Source organism: Electrona antarctica (genome assembly GCF_951216825.1).
Source record: "Electrona antarctica genome assembly, chromosome: 13".
In the NCBI taxonomy this organism is placed as follows: domain Eukaryota; kingdom Metazoa; phylum Chordata; class Actinopteri; order Myctophiformes; family Myctophidae; genus Electrona; species Electrona antarctica.
Genome location: NC_136794.1, coordinates 40,403,740 through 40,423,564, shown reverse-complemented (window position 1 = coordinate 40,423,564; position 19,825 = coordinate 40,403,740). Strand labels below are relative to the sequence as shown.

The window sequence follows — 19,825 nt, the reverse complement described above, 5'->3', positions numbered from 1 at the left end:
TCCTCTCAGATATCAGAACCTTCTTCTCTGTTCACTTAGCAGTACCACAACTAAGCAGTACCACTCAATTGATGTATAGTGTCTAAAGTTTTGAAACAAGAGGGGAGAGACACGAGGTGGGGGTGGGGTGTATCCGACCAGATGTTATTATGAGAATTGATCTTAACCTGAATTCAAACAACACATTCACCTCTTTATCTGACTCAAAAAAAAAATGAGAATGTGTTCGTAAGGTAATAACTGAAATAAAAGAAAAGAATGGGTGAAGTGAGAAACTTTACTGTCTCCTTGTGCCCTACTGTGAGAGTATTTTTACTTAGTTACAAATCTAGAGTACTTTAATGGCGGTGAGCTGGGGCACCACGTGGCAGTCCGTCTCCTTTCCTGTCGCACATCAACATGCCTGGCTCTCCCCCTCTAGGGGGCCTACCATGAGTAGTCTTCCCCTGACATTAAATATGAATATAATGTTTTTCCTATATAACCCAGAATGTGATATTTTAACCAGAGTCCCTGCAGTGGACTCTACTATAAACTCTATAAACCAGAGTCCCTGTGGACCCTACCATAAACTCTATAAACCAGAGTCCCTGTGGAACTTACCATAAACTCTATAAACCAGAGTCCCTGTGGACCCTACCATAAACTCTATAAACCAGAGTACCTGTGGACTCTACCATAAACTCTATAAACCAGAGTCCCTGTGGACCCTACCATAAACTCTATAAACCAGAGTCCCTGTGGACTCTACCATAAACTCTATAAACCAGAGTCCCTGTGGACTCTACTATAAACTCTATACATTTCAGAGTGTCTCTCTCTATATGGACTCTACTACATTTCAGAGTCTCTATCAGATGCTGTTCAGTACTCAGATCACATAATATGTATATGTTTTATTTACTACCTCATTAATGGTTTTGGCCTAAATTTAGTTTAATTTTGTTCTCATACAAGTAGCTTTAAGGTGGTGCACTCCACCTATAATAAGCATAGAATATATGCATACCTTTTGTTATGGGACCCCAAGTAGTGCAACACCCAAGTTTTTGCAGGAAAACGGCTGTTTGGTCTTTTGGGTTGGTTTATCTCTGTCGTGTGAGAATCCCCGGACGGGAAATGCTCAGCGACGGGGTCACCATCTGATGCTACACGATGTGTAGCACCCAGCTCTGTTTATCCTGAGGTCCGGGGGCAAATACACACACAGAGATTACCCACTACCCAAAGCTTTGATCTTCTAAATCATTCCACCGTACAATGAAAGGCAGAACTCAGTGTTACCGATTAGCCCTAGACTGGCGTATATTTATTGATTACACGGGGGCATTCCCCTGAAATGAATAAGAACAGCATTTGAATATGAGTAACATATATACGACCTGTTATTTCGCGAATCATATTCGCTCCATATCAGCTCGTCGGTCGGGGCCCCTGGAAGCAGGACAGAAGGCTTGTTCTGTCATGGAGAATTCTGACGTGTCTTCCCTTTCTCAGACACTATATAGAAAATCTCCCTGTCCCTCTGTGACCTTGCTTGAGCACAGCTAGTGTGTACACTCTTGTAAGTAACGGTACTTACTGATAAAGGTCACTTTTATCCCACCACTACAAACATCGACACAAGGTCAGACCTTTCGACCTTCACCAGGATGTTGGCCATGATCTGAGATTCTTTCCCTGGAAAGCTTTGTGAGATCAGTTTGACAACATCCACGGTTTCAGCAGTCTCCAGGGCTCCCTGGCGCAGCGGCTGGCAACCGGCAAGGTTCTCTGGCTGTTGCAAGAAGAACTTGAACCTACGGAACTGGTCCCTGTTTAAAGCATCCAGAGCCGTCATGATGCAATCTACAAGAGACGCCATGTTGGATTCCTTCCTGCGAACACATGATGTAAACACAAACTTTGTCTTAACACAGCGAACGCTAACCACGTATCCGTACGTTATTAATTAATCAAACGTCCGGTGCTAACCACGTATCCATATGTTTTAATCACTTTTTTATAGCATACTTTCATTCATCTTTTTACCCACCCGGACAATGAAGAACCATCCCCTTGTCATTGCTGCTTAGTCCCGCTAACGTGATCAAAAAAAAAAAAAAAAAAAACCCTCCCCTCCTGAAAACAGGAGGGCGGGCCGCTTTACGTGTAGAAGCCAGTGTAAAATGGACGCGCCCATGCCATGATCTAGTCGGTGTGTGAAAATAATCAAATTTCACCTAACCTCGCCTCACCAGGCTTTCCTCCACGGACATTTCACCCAACACTATAATACTCGATTCCCCCCTCCCCTCCTGTTTCTCCAGGAGGAGGATCTTGCGAGATGGGGGCTCTGTCTCTCGGAAAAAAACATGATGAACGGAACGCTGCCTAAACACATATGCACCGGATCGGCATTGCATAACGTCTGCAACACACATGGACAGATGCATGTTTCCTTCTTCATACTGTAGCGACCAAACGATCCCCGAGCCTACAATACTACGAACTAACAAACGAACCACCACAGTATCGAGGGGCCGCCACGACAACAGACAGTGTTCCGTTGGTGGATCACGTATCGCCATGCAGAGCCGTCATAATCGGAGATCGCTCGGACGTGTGATTGTAACGCTTTTTTATTCATTATAATTGTAGTGATAAGACCGCAATGAACGCGTCGGGGACGTAATCGACCCGGGTGTAATGTATAACGAACTTTTCCGCGTCCTAAACCGTGGTGTTGTGATCTGTGGAAGTCATTTTTTCCTTGTCGTCGACATCACAGCCGGGCTTAGCACCTCTCTGGACACTCCCGGTGAAGCTTTTTTTTTTCTCCATCGCCCCCAAGCTGCATGCCCAGGCATGTTCCCCTATACTAGCTTGAAAAACAAAATCAGCTGATGATGACAACGCGTCTCACCGTTATACTATAGTTCTGAACCAAACGGTGGAATGGGACTTTTTATAGCCGTACGGATCAAGACTTTTGCTGCCCAATGTGCCCATGACCCCCCCCCCCCCCCCCCCCCCCCCCCAATGTTACTGCGATCAAGACAATGAAAGCAGTGAGATAGATTAGGCGAGGCGAGGCAATCATCATCATCATCCTCATCTAAAGAAAGCAGAGTTATGGAGGTTTATAGTCAGACATTGACAGGCAGATATAACAATAAACACAATAAATATGCTATACATCCTATACACCGAATGAAAGCCCTGAATGTGTACTTTTACGAGGAAAAGAGTAAACATTGATCCCATGTACAGTTTGTCATAAATTGGTTACTGGATGCACATTGCGCCCACCAGATATAACTGCAGAGAAGACATGGACCCGAACTCAAGATTCACAAAATAAGGCCTATTGCGACATAAATACTCGCAATAGGTATAAATACTATATACCGTATGAAACAGAAGACTCTCTGCTTTCATAAGAAAAAAACTTCTACTGTAGTAATAATAAAAATCACACCCCTGTGAAGTGAGTGGTGCAACTCTGCCCCATATTCTGTTCTCTGCTTATTCAATACAGCTCGCTATATACGGACTGAGGCAGAAAGTCATGTAAACCTTTTATTTACAGTTTGGTCTGTAAACTTCTACTGTAATAATAAAAATCACACCCCTGTGAAGTGAGCGGTTTACATGACTTTCTGTCTCAGTCCGTATATAGCGAGCTGTAGTGAACAAGTAGAGAAGTAGAGTTGCACCGCTCACTTCACAGGGGTGTGATTTTTTATTATTACAGTAGAATTTTTTTCCTTATGAAAGCAGAGAGTCTTCTGTTTCATACGGTATATAGTATTTATATGTCGCTATAGGCCTTATTTTGTGAATATTGAGGAGTTCACGTCCATGTCTTCTCTGAAGTTATCTGGTGGGCACAAGCTGCATTCAATAACCAATTACTGTCTAACTGTAGATGGGATCAATGTGTACTGTTTTCCTCGTAAAAGTACACATTCAGGGCTTTCATTCGGTGTATAGGATATTTATTGGGTTCAATTTTATATCTGCCTGTCAATGTCTCTGACTTTAAACCATCCATAACTCTGCTCGCTGTTCAAGATAACCACTTCCAGGCAAATGCAGGTGTTGCAAAAAGGTCAAAATCTCCAGAATGGAACATGGTAAAATCAAAATGTATTTGAAGTGGACAAGTTCAGCTTTCTTTTGATGTATGCGTGTGATTCTCGCTATAAGAGAACATTTTGCTGTGGGCCCCCGAACAAGGCCTTTGTGCAATGTTAGACGGTAGCAACATCAAAATAGGCCTGGGGAGATTCTGTAGCAATCAAAGTGTTAATAGAGGAAATGTATGTAAAATTACATTATCTTTTTTCAGAATCATTTTACATACCTGCTTTTGAATGATTTGAATTCTTCCTTACATTGTGCCAGTGCGGTTCTGAGGGAGGAAAATTATTCATGTGAAAATGTATGCTTATAACTCCCCGATCAACAATTTCATCAATTACTGTATTATCCTTGTATGTCTTAGTGTTCAAGGTGATCTGATAGAATGTATTTTTCAGAAAATAATTAGACATCAATTAAAATAGATGACACCAAGGTGTAAAGTAATTTTCACATCTTGAAATCATAGTGTACTTAGTATAATATATAGAGTAACATATTTGGGAAAATATTTACCTTTCCTTGTTTAGTTTCTCTGTGTAATGTTGCTCCATCTGATCCATACTGTATTGCAAACATATTGGAAATAATTATAAAACACTTCAGAACAGAATTAATCAATTCTTACAATGAGTACTGCATATTAATGATAACAAAATATATACAATATATTTGTAAAATGTAAAAAAACAAATATATGATTTTGAGCTCACCTTTCTTTAAATTCTCGCACAGTGTGTTCACACTTGCCACATCTAATTTGGTAAATGCATAACAGAGATAAAGACTTCAGTTAATATGGAATAGTAAGAAATATACCAGTCTGTATTGTGCATCTTACAAGTGTGACAAATAGGGTAACCAATATCATGGGTAGAGGCTCTAAACATGAGTACATACATACATCCTTTGCACTAAAACTGAAAAAAGCAATACAACTTTGAATCATAAAAAAGTACAGTAGCTACCTTGGATTACGTCCGTCATAATTTGGTGGCCGATAATCACTGTTCAAATTTGTAATAATGTAGTAGCCTCTTGTTTGAATGGAAATATGGTAATATATTTAACTCCTTTCATCACTTTAAGCATTTTGTTCTTTTATTTGGTCAGACAGCATAATGTTTTTGATAAATAATAGGCTACTTAAAATATATATGTTTACACCTACAGGCTGCTTCCTCTGGCCGTGGTATGCGCAAGCAACCTACACCGTAAGTAATATTGTGTGATCTTATATTGAGTTATTGCTCGCAAATCGGAGCTTGCACATTTCTTTATTTGATGTCATGATGAGACTGTTGTCAATCATGTTTACCAACTGCCTCCAAACGTTCTTCCGTCATTAAAAAAAGATTAGATTTTCATGTTGTACAACAATCTTTTCATTTATTTGTAGTTGCGTTTGTGCACAAGAGTCTTAATAGAGGAAATGTATGTAAAATTACATTATCTTTTTTCAGAATAATTTTACATACATGCTTTTGAATGATTTGAATTCTTCCTTACATTGTGCCAGTGCGGTTCTGAGGGAGGAAAATTATTCATGTGAAAATGTATGATTATAACTCCCCAATCAACAATTTCATTAATAACTGTATTATCCTTTTATGTCTTAGTGTTCAAGGTGATCTGATAGAATGTATTTTTCAGAAAATAATTAGACATCAATTAAAATAGATGACACCAAGGTGTAAAGTAATTTTCACATCTTGAAATCATAGTGTACTTAGTATAATAATATAGAGTAACATATTTGGAAAAATATTTACCTTTCCTTCCTTTCCTTCTCTTTGTAATGTTGCTCCATCTGATCCATACTGTATTGCAAACATATTGGAAATAATTATAAAACACTTCAGAACAGAATTAATCAATTCTTACAATGAGTACTGCATATTAATGATAACAAAATATATACAATATATTTGTAAAAATGTAAAAAAACAAACAAACAAAAAACTCACCTTTCTTTACATTCTTGCACAGTGTGTTCACAGTTGCCACATCTAATTTGGTAAATGCATAACAGAGATAAAGACTTCAGTTAATATGGAATAGTAAGAAATATACCAGTCTGTATTGTGTATCTTACAAGTGTGACAAATAGGGTAACCAATATCATGGGTAGAGGCTCTAAACATGAGTACATACATATTACATACATCCTTTGCGCTAAAACTGAAAAAAGCAATACAACTTTGAATCATAGAAAAGTACAGTAGCTACCTTGCTTTACGTGTGGCATCTTGGTTGGTATAATGTTTATTTGGTGGCCCATAATCACTGTTAAAAGCGTGAATCAGTTTGCATTATTAACACTTTGATTGCTGGAAGATCTCAACAGGCCTATTTGGATGTTGCTGCCGTTTAACATTGCACAAAGGCCTTGTTCGGGGGCCCACAGTAAAATGTTCTCTTATAGCGAGAATCACACGCCTACATCAAAAGAAAGCTGAACTTGTCCACTTCAATTAAAAAAATACGTTTTGATTTTACCATGTTCCATTCTGGAGATATTGACCTTTTTGCAACACCTGCATTTGCCTGGAAGTGGTTATCTTGAACAGCGAGCAGAGTTATGGATGGTTTAAAGTCAGAGACATTGACAGGCAGATATAAAATTGAACCCAATAAATATCCTATACATCCTATACACCGAATGAAAGCCCTGAATGTGTACTTTTACGAGGAAAACAGTAAACATTGATCCCATCTACAGTTAGACAGTAATTGGTTATTGAATGCAGCTTGTGCCCACCAGATAACTTCAGAGAAGACATGGACGTGAACTCCTCAATATTCACAAAATAAGGCCTATAGCGACATATAAATACTATATACCGTATGAAACAGAAGACTCTCTGCTTTCATAAGGAAAAGAATTGTACTGTAATAATAAAAAAATCACACCCCTGTGAAGTGAGCAGTGCAACTCTACTTCTCTACTTATTCACTACAGCTCGCTATATACGGACTGAGGCAGAAAGTCATGTAAACCTTTTATTTACAGTTTGGTCTGTAAACTTCTACTGTAATAATAAAAATCACACCCCTGTGAAGTGAGCGTTGCAACTGTTCTGTACTTATTCACTACAGCTCGCTATATACGGACTGAGACAGAAAGTCATGTAAACCTTTTATTTACAGTTTGGTCTGTAAACTTCTACTGTAATAATAAAAATCACACCCCTGTGAAGTGAGCGGTGCAACTGTTCTTTATAGTTGCGCGGTGCAACTGTAGAGAACAGTTGCACCGCTCACTTCACAGGGGTGTGATTTTTATTATTACAGTAGAAGTTTACAGACCAAACTGTAAATAAAAGGTTTACATGACTTTCTGTCTCAGTCCGTATATAGCGAGCTGTAGTGAATAAGTACAGAACAGTTGCAACGCTCACTTCACAGGGGTGTGATTTTTATTATTACAGTAGAAGTTTACAGACCAAACTGTAAATAAAAGGTTTACATGACTTTCTGCCTCAGTCCGTATATAGCGAGCTGTAGTGAATAAGTAGAGAAGTAGAGTTGCACTGCTCACTTCACAGGGGTGTGATTTTTTTATTATTACAGTACAATTTTTTTCCTTATGAAAGCAGAGAGTCTTCTGTTTCATACGGTATATAGTATTTATATGTCGCTATAGGCCTTATTTTGTGAATATTGAGTTCGGGTCCATGTCTTCTCTGCAGTTATATCTGGTGGGCGCAATGTGCATCCACCCAGTATCCAATTTATGACAAACTGTACATGGGATCAATGTTTACTCTTTTCCTCGTAAAAGTACACATTCAGGGCTTTCATTCGATGTATAGGATGTATAGCATATTTATTGTGTTTATTGTTATATCTGCCTGTCAATGTCTGACTATAAACCTTCATAACTATGCTTTCTTTTTGATGATGATTGCCGCCTCGCCTAATCTATCTCACTGCTTTCATTGTTTTGATCGCAGTAACATTGGGGGGGGGGGTCATGGGCACATTGGGCAGCAAAAGTCTTGATCCGTACGGCTATAAAAAGTCCCATTCCACCGTTCGGTTCAGAACTATAGTATAACGGTGAGACGCGTTGTCATCAGCTGATTTTGTTTTTCAAGCTAGTGTAGGGGAACATGCCTGGGCATGCTAGCCTGGCACGGCCAGACTCATAGCGAGGGTTCACTGATGTTTCCTCCGGGGAAGAATCTTCAGTGAATCCCCGCTATGAGGCTGGCCAAGCCAGGCTATGGGCATGCAGCTTGGGGGCGATGGAGGGGGAAAAAAGCGTCACCCGGCTGTGATGTCGACGAGAAGGAAAAAATGACTTCCACAGATGACAACACCACGGTTTAGGTCACGGAAAAGTTCGTTATACATTACACCCGGGTCGATTACGTCCCCGACGCGTTCATTGCGGTCTTATCACTACAATTATAATGAATAAAAAAGCGTTACAATCACACGTCTGAGCGATCTCCGATTATGACGGCTCTGCATGGCGATACGTGATCCACCAACGGTAGACTGTCTGTTGTCATGGCGGCCCCCCTCGATACTGTGGTTCGTTTGTTAGTTCGTAGTATTGTAGGCTCGGGGATCGTTTGGTCGCTACAGTATGAAGAAGTAAACATGCATCTGTCCATGTGTGTTGCCGATCTGGTGCAGAATCTGCAGATCATGTGTTAGGCAGCGTAACAGCGTTCCGTATGTTTTTTTCCGAGACATGAGCCCCCGTCTCGCAAGGCTCTCCTCCTGCAGGAGAAACAGGAGGGGAGGGGGGAATCGAGTATAAAAGCCAATAGGTGGAGGAAAGCCTGGTGAGGCGAGGTTAGGTGAAATATGATTCTTTTCACACACGGGCTACATCGGCATGGGCACAGCCATTCTACACTGGTTTATACACGTAAAGCGGTCCGCCCTCCTGTTTTCCGGAGGGGAGGGGTTTTTTTTTTTTTGGTTTTTTTTTCTGATCACGTGAGCGGGACTAAGCAGCAATGATAGGGCGATGGTTCTTCATTGTCCGGGTGGGTAAAAAGATGAATGAAAGTATGCTATAAAAAAGTGATTGAAACGTATTGATACGTGATCCGCACCCGACGTTTGATTAATTGATAACGTATTGATACGCGATCCGCGTTGGGAGTGTTAAAACATTTAAATTGGTAGTACCACTCCCATAAGTTGCATTCTCACTCATATACTAACATTCCATCTGTGTGCAAATAATCTTGCTTTCAAAACAAATTGCAAATAACATGCTTAGTTGCTCAAGTCATACATTTGCAGATTTGAGAACCCTACAGTATGTGAAAATGTTAGGCTTATGGAATAGAAAGAGAGCCAATAAAGTGAAACGTTAGCCCAGGTGAAGACAACTTAAAAGGTTGTATCCACCACCCATGGCATCAGTTCACATGCGTCATTATCCTTTAGTTTTTTTATGTAATGTTGTGAAGTAACAGAGAAATGTTGCAAAACAACAAAGCTCTACCTTCGATAGGTTGAAAGGTATGTTCTGAATTCAGTGAAGTTGGGATAAAGAGAGGATATTTTGGTATCAAACATTTGAGTCAATTTTAAAATGAGAAACAAGGTTCCTGTATTCACAGTAGGCTATGCTGCTGTGCCTGATGAACTAAGATTACTTAAATGTTCTGTGTTTAGGATTCAAATCAATAGGTTTGACGGAAGAACGTTTGGAGGCAGTTGGTAAACGTGATTGACAACAGTCTCATCATGAGATCAAATAAAGAAATGTGCATGCTCCGATTTGCGGGCAATAACTCAATATAAGATCACTCAGTATTACTTACTTGTAGGTTGTAGGTTGCTTGTCCTTCCCACGACCAGAGGAAGCAGCCTGTAGGTGTAAACATATATATTTTAAGTAGCCTATTATTTATCAAAAACATTATGCTGTCTGACCAAATAAAAGAACAAAATGCTTAGTGATGAAAGGAGTTATATAGGAGTTAATATATTACCATATTTCCATTCAAACAAGAGGCTACTACATTATCAACATTTTTAAAGGGAAGTACATATTTGTTCATCATGTTGCTTGGACTACATTTTACTTTTATTTCCTAGTCATGAATAAACAACATAGCCTATTATTTTATTCTTTTTCAACCAACTTGCCTATCACATCCTCCATAAAATAAACATGAATAAAAAGTTACCATTTTCACTGCTTACCGGTTTGCCGGTCTTCTCGTCTGTCTTGCCCCACATCCGATTTGTGTCGACACTTGAAGCTGGTCTGTCACCTGCACCAATGTACACTGTACAAATAGGCCGTCCAAAGGGTGGGGCTTAGTGACATACCACGGGGTGCTCATGTTATAAAAACTAGGATATTTGCCATCCGTTTTCATTTCAGTATACTTTCTTCTGGTTTCCAATATGGGGGATATGTTTATAATAGCAATAGACTTCGGTACAGCTTACAGTGGATACGCCTTTAGTATCAAAGGTAGAGAAGCTAACATAGATCCCATTGTTCCACAATGGGGAAGAGAACATGATTTAAGCACCCCGAAGACACCTACATGTATTCTATTTGACGAAAATGAGGAATTCCTCAAATTCCTCCTGCCCATTTAACTTGGCAGCATTAGCCCAGAAAAGGCAACCAATGGAGAATTACTTTAAGGCAGCACAAGGTGTGTTTTGGGATGAGGGTTTGATCAAAATCTCAAAGGAGAGGCTGAGATCTTTCTTTGATGAAAGTCTGACTGGCATCACTAAAAGTATCAATGAAATCTTGAAAAAGGATTTCAGCATCGAGTACCTTGTGTTAGTGGGGGGTTATGCCTCTAGTAAGATTCTGCGTACACGCATTAACAAACGGTTTGGTGCTCAGTGCAAAGTACTTTGCCCTTTGATGGCCCAGCAGGCCATTATGAAGGGAGCTGTCATGTTTGGAAGAAGCCCTGCGGTAGTGGCATCACGAAAAAGTGCCTTTACTTATGGCACTCGTGTCTCTATGAGGTTTGATGCATCAAAGCATAAGGCTGATAAATTGTACTCCAACGAGGAGGGTGACTGGTGTCGTGGTTGTTTCTCGACACTGGTGACAATAGATGAAGATGTGGGTTGGGATGAAACCAGAGACCACATCTTCACCCCAGTAAGAAGAAACCAGACATCAGGACATTTTGGCTTTTATCGCACAGAAAGGAAGAATCCTCAATATGTAGATGAGTGGGGAATAGAAGAACTCAACTCATTTGACATTGAGATGCCAGATACTACACGTGGGCTGGATCGTAAAATCCAGTTGCAAATCAAATTTGGCTTCACAGAAATCACAGCCACAGCCACTGATGTGGATTCCAAGTCAACAAACTCAGTGAAAATTGACTTTTTGAGCAAATAAAACTACTAGTTATCCAGAGCGACTAAGTGCAATTGGCATAAACGATGGTCAAAGGATAGAGTAAATATAGTATAGCAGATTACAAAGAAATAGTATTCAGTCCCAACTTCTCTTTTTCTTTCTTCATGATCATAATAATTAAGAGATTAATACACTATCAGGTTGTCTACAATTAGCCACGGTATAATGGGAAAATTGTGTTTTTGGTTTACCTTAAAATATGTTTTATTCATCTGATTTTGAATTGGTTCATAAGGTTGAGTTGTACATGGGAATATACCTATAATTTTTACATCATAATGTAACTTTGTAATTAATGTTAATAGCAAACATACTAAAATTGTTCTATTTTCTAAATTGTATGACTTATTATTCATTATTATTACACTTAATTATTGTATTATTTATAATTTTACATATTGATGGCCCGAGGCTCCATGAAGCAGACAGGTCCACAAATACATTTGGTTTATTATATTTACCTAAAACAAATCAACAGTCGGTTGTTCACAAATATTAGCCACAGTATGGGAAAATTGTGTTTTTTGGTTTACCTTAAAATGTGTTATATTCATCTGATATACTTTAATGTTTTAAGGGTTGAATTGGTTTATAAGGGGAATATACCTATCATTTTTACATTATAATATAACTTTGTATTTAATGTTAATATCAAACATACTAAAGCTGTTCTATTGTATGACTTATTATTCATTAGTATTACACTTATGCAGACTTTTCTTGGTAATTTTTGGGGTATTTATTTTCATGGTTCTTTGTATTTGACTTGCAGCCTACTGTAACTGATAAATAAATACTGATTGGTTTCACATATGAGTCGCTGTTTATGTAAGTGAACTTAACACTAATTAGAGTGATGTAACATCTGACAAACCACAGTCCTATGTGAACTATTAGTACAATATTTTGGGCCAATATGCTTTTGTAATACAAACTTTGTGTTGGCAATTCACCATCCATTATACTACAATTCCAGAGAGAGACCAATACTAGCTTGAGACCATTGTATTTATAAAATGTAGCCTAAATACAGCTTTGAGAAATGCTGTGGTCATGATCTCTATTCTACCTTTACAGTCTATGATGCTACTCACTGTGAACTGTAGTCTAACTGGGATGGGCCCATTTGGGGCATTTTATTTACCGCAAAGAAATCAACAAGTACAAGCCAGCGACAAATACAGAACATAACAATAGTGGCCAAAAACAATGTTCCAAAAATATGGAACAGAAATGAGCACTTAAGCTACACTTAAGAAAACAACAAGCATGAACAATAAGAATACTGCTAACAGGCTATGCCTTCCATGAGGCCCGGGCAGCATGGCAGCTCCCCCCTGATGTTCTTCCTGGCTAGCCTCAAGTCAAACTGAACGTACTACAACCTTCACCTGCAGCTTGCCTGCTGTTAAACAGGTGGGCCAAATCAAGCACAATCACAGTAATTGGTAATGGCATCAATAACTCATACAACAGGCAAATCAAGGACACTCAGCTGATCTACATACTGCTTTTCAAAATGATTTTTCAATAAATACAATTCAATAAATATCGCAGGCGCCAAACAACAATAAACATGCAAAATAACATGAACAAACACCCATCCTCTACAGTTCTTTAGCCCCTTCCAATCAACAGGATTAGATTGCCAGCACTGCAGAGGAGAGACAGGTGACAATACAGAAAGTCTTTCAATCCTTGTGAGTTACTTTAAAATGTCAGATGTATATACAATTATACACATGTCTTTGATTGTGCATGTATTAAATTGTATAGGGCACGGGCTGCCCCATAACATATTATATTGTGTCAGTCAATGAATCAATCAATCAATCAATCAAGGTAGGGCCAGTGTTCCAACTCTTGTATTTTCTCTGTGACTATGACATGACTCATACAGGATAGGCTTACGGGGACAAAAAAGTGAAATTGGAAGTGATGGGGAAAAAGTACATTGGTGACCCTAATGTGCCTGAAAAGTGCAATGTTGTCTTTTACTATTTTCTTTAGTCACATTGCAGGGAAACCTGCTCACTTGTGGTGCAACGCTGACACCGTGTGGCCATTAATGGACAATAGCCATTATTTGTGATGGGTTGTTTATACTACTTTAATTGGCACTGGTGCTGTTGAGCAATGGGTCACCCAAGTGCACTTGGTCATTCCGCATAGTTTGAATTGGGACAGTGGGACACTGTTGTTGAGACAACAGACTGCCTTTTATGTGAGTTTTCTCTGTTTTATTTCCACACAGCTCGTAAGCTACAGTATGTCAGCAGCATCTGTAATAAGCAGACTGATGAAATTCAATCCACGTTTTGTATTATATCGTCAAACGAAAGCCACTGCTGCTGCTGCTGTGTCACATTGCTGTGTCACATCGCACTGTTGGCGACGTTGCCACATGTTGGAAACAAAGTCCTCTTCAGCACTGTATATGTTTCTTTTCCCTTTTTACCTCCATTATGATGAATTCCTGTTCTGTTCTTTGTCTATATAGAAGTATCTTATTTGTACGTCTCTAAATGTGTTGATGAATTGAACATGGTGGACCCTCTTGTAAACAAGTGTAATTAGGGATGCACCGAATATTCGGCCGCAGAAAATATTCGGCAGAAAATGGCTAAAAATGCATTTTCGGCCTATTCGGTTTCGGCCCGAATAGGCAGAAAATATATCACCGAATAGTGTATGCAATTAATGCATTCAAAAAAGCTGAATAAATGTTTTATGGACCCATAATAGTGATTATTATTTAAGTTAAGTTTTGCCATAACCATTTATTTTGCCATAAATCAGGTAGCTTTAAAGGTACGGCCATGACAGCAATGGTAGGAAAAAAGATATATAATATTAATATATTCGGATATTCAGTATTCGGTTTTCGGCCAACTGTTTTCTATATTCGGTTTCGGCCAAGAATTTCCCTTTCGGTGCATCCCTAAGTGTAATGCTTAATTGGGTCGTCCACTCACAGTTAACAGTCTTTGTATTGAGTTTGTGCTTGAAATGTACTGTAATTCTGCAAACTGTTAATACATATTTCAATCAATCAATCAAAAAAGCAGCTGTCCTCAGCCTCTCAGGTATGAAACCACTTCACAAAACATTTGTGAAAGTAGCCACAGTAGCCTCTATAAGCTATTACTTCTATGTTTTTAATATTCTTTAGCCCATGTTTCTATATACTGACTATGATATCTATTTTGAATTGTAGGTGTTTCACTTTACGTTCAATCAATGAAGCTATTTAAGGCCACAGGGGAACATTCTTAACTTTCTTTGTTGGATCCTTGAGCTGTTTTCTTTTTCTCTAAAAGCAATATACAAGCTTTTGAGACTAATCTAGAGCAATGGTTCTCAAAACGTTTTTGTTCAGGGCCCCCCTGTAAATAACTGTTTCATCCACAGCACCCCCGAATCATAACGCCTTACATTTACGTCATATTACAGTAGGGAAATAGTAAAATGTTTGTCACAAGGAAAACTCCATTAACCACTTGAGGCCCAGCATCCCAATTCTGGGGGGGACATTCTCCAAAAAATAGCAGATCTACAAGCTCAGTGACACGTTGTGTTGTGAGCTTGTATATCTGCTACTTTTGGAGAAGAGATTTGGTGTAAATTGTGGTTAAACATAATGTGATATTGATAATATTTATCCCAAGGCAGCCCTGGACTTGTGTCACTGCACCCTATGGTGCGACGGTACCCACTTTTGAGAAACCCTGATCATGATCGAGAGATGGCTGGTGTGGGCTTCCTCTGTCTTTTGTCCTCCTGTAACCTGTCATGTCATTTGAATTGTTATTTCATATTTGACAATTTGACATCAACATGCAACTAAGTATGACTGTGGCTGAAATAAATCAAGCTTCATCAGTCTCCCTACTTCTTATCTCTAATGTGGAACTATCAGGGCAAAGGTCAGATTTTACTTCATGGTAGTGTTAATCTGATTCTCACTCTTGAGTTAAATTAACTCCAGATTTGGTCTGTTATGGCAGTCGTTCTCAACCTTTTCAGGCCGGGGTCACCCCCAGATCCACAAGCTTGGCTTCTTTACTTTTTTGAAGGGCGCTAGCCCCTCCTATATACAGCTTTCGTCTCCACACGTCTGAATATTTGCCATTGACAATGAAAGGAGAAATTAGGTCAAATGTCCGCCAAATATGACGTAAATTAAACATTAAACGCCATTGACAATGAAGGGAAAATGTACGTCAAATGTAGACAAGCCTATGGCTGGAATAAGCAACCTATGGTTGGAATAAGACATAAAAAATCATAAAAAAACATAAATTATTTTTTTATATGATGTTTTATGTTTTTGTGATTTCTATATGATTTTTATATGATTTTTATATGATTTTTTATATTATTTTGTATGTGATTTTATATATATATATATATATATATATATATATAGTGGTATATATAGTGGCGCTAGAATGATCCCATGGCCTTCTAGCTCCACCCTCAGCCCAAATGTCAATTTGGTCAAAATGCTAATAATTTACCTTTAATCATTGCTATAGGGATCTCAGGATCCCCATGAGAATGGCATGGCTTGATTGTGGATGTCAGATGTCCTGTGGCCATCCTGTGACGTCATTGATGTCGTCACAGGTCATTACGTCTATGACGTATGACCTGATCTTCCATTGTAAATTAGAGTTAACTATTTCATAAAGTATAAAACTATGTGAAAGGCACCACAGGGGTTATTGCGTGTCTCTCTAGACCTGTGTGATATTTACTTGAAAATGGGGCATCTGAAAGGAAACAACATGAGCTGCTACTGAACCTATTCTATTGAATTCATTTCAATCAATCTGTTTCATTGTGGTTGTTTTGGTCATTAATCCCGACGGGTCGAGATGCGAAAAGGCGCTCTAGACGGAGCCATCAAACCAGTGCATGTACTGGAAAGCATATCTAATATGCTTTTGCAAATATATTAGATATTTGTTTTCACACACACATTTGCAGGTCGATGATTTGGCTATGACGCACCAGGACAACAACAACAACAACATGACATGCATTGTGCAGAGAATCGCCCGTCAGGCACAGATCACCTTCAGAAAGCAGTGTCCTGCCAAGGCCTTCCTGGACAACCAGAGCAAACTGAAGAGCCTGATGACGGAGGTCAGGGCTGCGGACCTGAAGCTCACCGCGAGGGAAGGAGACGGCTCCGCGGCCGCGGTGCCCGGTCCGCCCCGTGGCTCGCCGTCCGTCACCTACATGCACATATGCGAGACGGACGACTTCAGCATGGGCGTGTTCCTGCTGAGGAGGGGGGCCTCCATCCCCCTGCACGACCACCCAGGGATGCACGGCATGCTCAAGGTCATGTACGGCACCGTCCAAATCACCTGCTTCGACAAGATGGATAAAACGCACCCAAGTGCAAGCACCACAGACCCTCATTCGACCCGAGGCGCCCTGCAGTGTGCACGGTTCCGTTCCACCGGGGAGTTCACAGAGGACAGCGGGCCCTGTGTCTTGGGCCCGGACACCAACAACCTGCACCAGATAGACGCCGTGGATGGACCCACGGCATTCCTGGACATCCTGGCTCCGCCTTACGACCCGGACGACGGACGAGACTGTCATTACTACAAAGCTTTACTACCGCCGGCCGGCGCAGAGAGCGAGGCCAGGGACCCGCAGGAGGTCCGGCTCATGGAGATCTCACAGCCTCCAGACTTCTGGTGCGGGACTGAACACTACCCCGGACCCCAAGTGACTGAACACTACCCCGGACCCCAAGTGACTGAACACTACCCCGGACCCCAAGTGACTGAAAAATAGCAGTTCAGTCAGGACAACTCATGAATGGATGAAATATATATTTATTGAATATAAAATGAGCAATACATTATGGTTTGGCGATGAATTGGATCTGCTTTTTAGGTACTCTGATCAAGCGCATCAGTCCCAACCATATATAGGGACTCCGTATCCCCCGTACCTAAACAGCAGATCAACGGCCATGCACCACCACCCACAGAATCAACGGCCATGCACCACCCACAGAATCAACGGCCATGCACCACCCACAGAATGGAGAAAGAGCTGTCAATCTGTCAATCCATTCCTTGTCCGGGCGAGCTTCCCCGTGTTGAATCAAATCAGTATAGTTTGGATTCAGTAATGGTCTTGTTTTCTTATTCATTTTTTTGTTTGATTGTATTTTAAAACCTGTTTAAATTGTCACTTCACTGTCATCTGGGAACCCACCAAAAAGACCCACAGGTTGAGAACCGCTGGTCTAATTCTGTTTAAGGTTATTCAGTCTTCACTATTCATGGAATAATAAGCCAACCAAACTCTTTTCCATGTTCTGGAAATACTAACTGGGGGCAAATATTTGTTTGGAAAATTAGTATTTTCCCACATGTGTGGACAAACCATAAAAAAGCTGATTTTAAAATCACACCCGTGTGAAGTGAGGGGGCTCTTTATCATCATACATCACCATACATCATCTCATTCTGGCCAATCACAATTTGCATCCTCACTTTTGTCTTCAACGTTTGTGTTTACACAATGTTTGTGTTTTCACAAACCCTCAAAGCTGGTCATAGGAGGGGCTATACAGTATAGCACAACCCTCAAAAATGCAGTGATGCGTTTGCTTCTCCGTTAGCTTCCGGACATATTTGGAAGTCCAATAAGCCAGGCACCGTCATTTCTGTCGTGGCTTTAAGGCAGGTGCTATCTAGGAACAGTGTGGATACTGATTTGTCTGAATTGGAATAAACTGCTCCAGAGGATTTCCATTTCTGTTCAGCACCTGTACACACTACACAGCACCTGTACACACTACACAGTAGTAAATTGATACATTTGACACTGCAATTACAGTATGAAACTGGAAATGCACACTGTACTTGCACAGAGCGCGCAAATGCTGCTACTAATGTGTCTGTTAGTAGTCTGTTCTAAATCCTTTAGACCCGTTATTGACCTCATACCAACCTTGAAGCGTACCTTAGTTACGTCACCATCAACAGCCAATAAGGGTCCACCATTCTTACCCCGACATACATACATGTATACATAAGTTACCTTTACCAACATTGAAACATATCTTGAAACATATCTTAATTACGTCAACATCAATAGCCAATTAGAGACATGCATACCATACATACAGTACATAGCACTTTTGGTCCAGCCGACCACAATACTTGCTTGAGCAAGTAATAATATGTATCACTACAAACTTTGTGAAAGCTGAGTCACACTCCACAAAAGCCACAAGAGGGGGGGGAAATACCGCACCTGTACACAGTCAGGATAGTACATTGCTGAATTTGACACTGAAAATGTAGGCCTGCCTGGGCCGTGGCTCAGCGGTCCAGGCACCTTGGCTGGCAATCCAGTCTGGCAGTGTGCCGCGGGTTCGACTCACGATCCCGACGGCCTTTACTGCATGTCATCCCCCCATCTCTCTCCCCATTTCCTGTCAGCCTACTGTCTGTCCCTCCATAAGAAAATATAAAATAAAGGCGAAAGCCACAAAAAAAAACATTAAAAAAAAAAGAGAAAATGTAGGCCTACAGTATGTATCACTACAGACTTTGTGATAGCTGTGTAAACTCCACAAGAAAACCACAAGAGGGCAGCAAAATAACACCTAAAACATTGCTGAGTAGATAGATACTACATTTGTGTCATTCTTTACTTATAGGCTGTTGCCTTCTTGAAGTTCTTAGTGTTCAGATGTTTGCCTTCTTTGACAGGAGTAAATATCATACGCACTTCCCGTTGTTAGTTACTTTACCAGTGCTTACCATTATAGCGTATTTATACCGTACTTGAATATGTTTGCATATGGAGTTGGTCTGCCATTGTTTGTTAGCTGAAGTCTCAGTCTGACCGCTGTTAAACTCTTTGGTATTGATTCAGGTGAAAGTTACAGCAGAAGAAAAAGAGTTTATAGCAGTGGCCTATTTGACCTAATTTCTCCTTTCATTCTCAATGGCAAAATATTGAGACGTGTGGGGACCAAAGCTGAGGGCTAGCGCTCCTCAAAAACATGCCTACCAGTGACATAATCAGAAGGTAAATTGTGTCAATTCAACTCGTTTTTGTTTTTATGAATGCAAGAACAATGGCTAACCTTTTCAGGAAGAAAAAGGCTGTTTCGAGACCAAACTTTTACCATATCATACAGTAATGAGCTCTAGTGAGGACCAATTATATGAAGATAAGGTTGAAAATGGGTTGAGTGCTCCTTGAACCACCTTAGACCCTATATTATATTTAGACCCTATATTATATTTAGTAGTAGTAGTTGACATA

The 19,825-nt window shown here is 40.1% G+C and overlaps 2 protein-coding genes across 2 annotated transcripts; both read left to right on the top strand.

The window, feature by feature from the left end:
• Positions 1-10,744: 10,744 nt before the first annotated feature.
• LOC306934974 (heat shock 70 kDa protein 12A-like) lies at positions 10,745-11,488 on the top strand (the record flags this gene model as incomplete). Its single annotated transcript, XM_079517796.1, has 1 exon — positions 10,745-11,488. The coding sequence occupies one exon, from the start codon at positions 10,745-10,747 to the stop codon at positions 11,486-11,488; it is 744 nt and encodes a 247-aa protein (XP_079373922.1).
• A 5,028-nt stretch (positions 11,489-16,516) lies between these two features.
• LOC306934973 (2-aminoethanethiol dioxygenase-like) lies at positions 16,517-17,326 on the top strand (the record flags this gene model as incomplete). The annotated part of the gene is made up of 1 exon (XM_079517795.1): positions 16,517-17,326. The coding sequence occupies one exon, from the start codon at positions 16,517-16,519 to the stop codon at positions 17,324-17,326; it is 810 nt and encodes a 269-aa protein (XP_079373921.1).
• Positions 17,327-19,825: the final 2,499 nt, after the last annotated feature.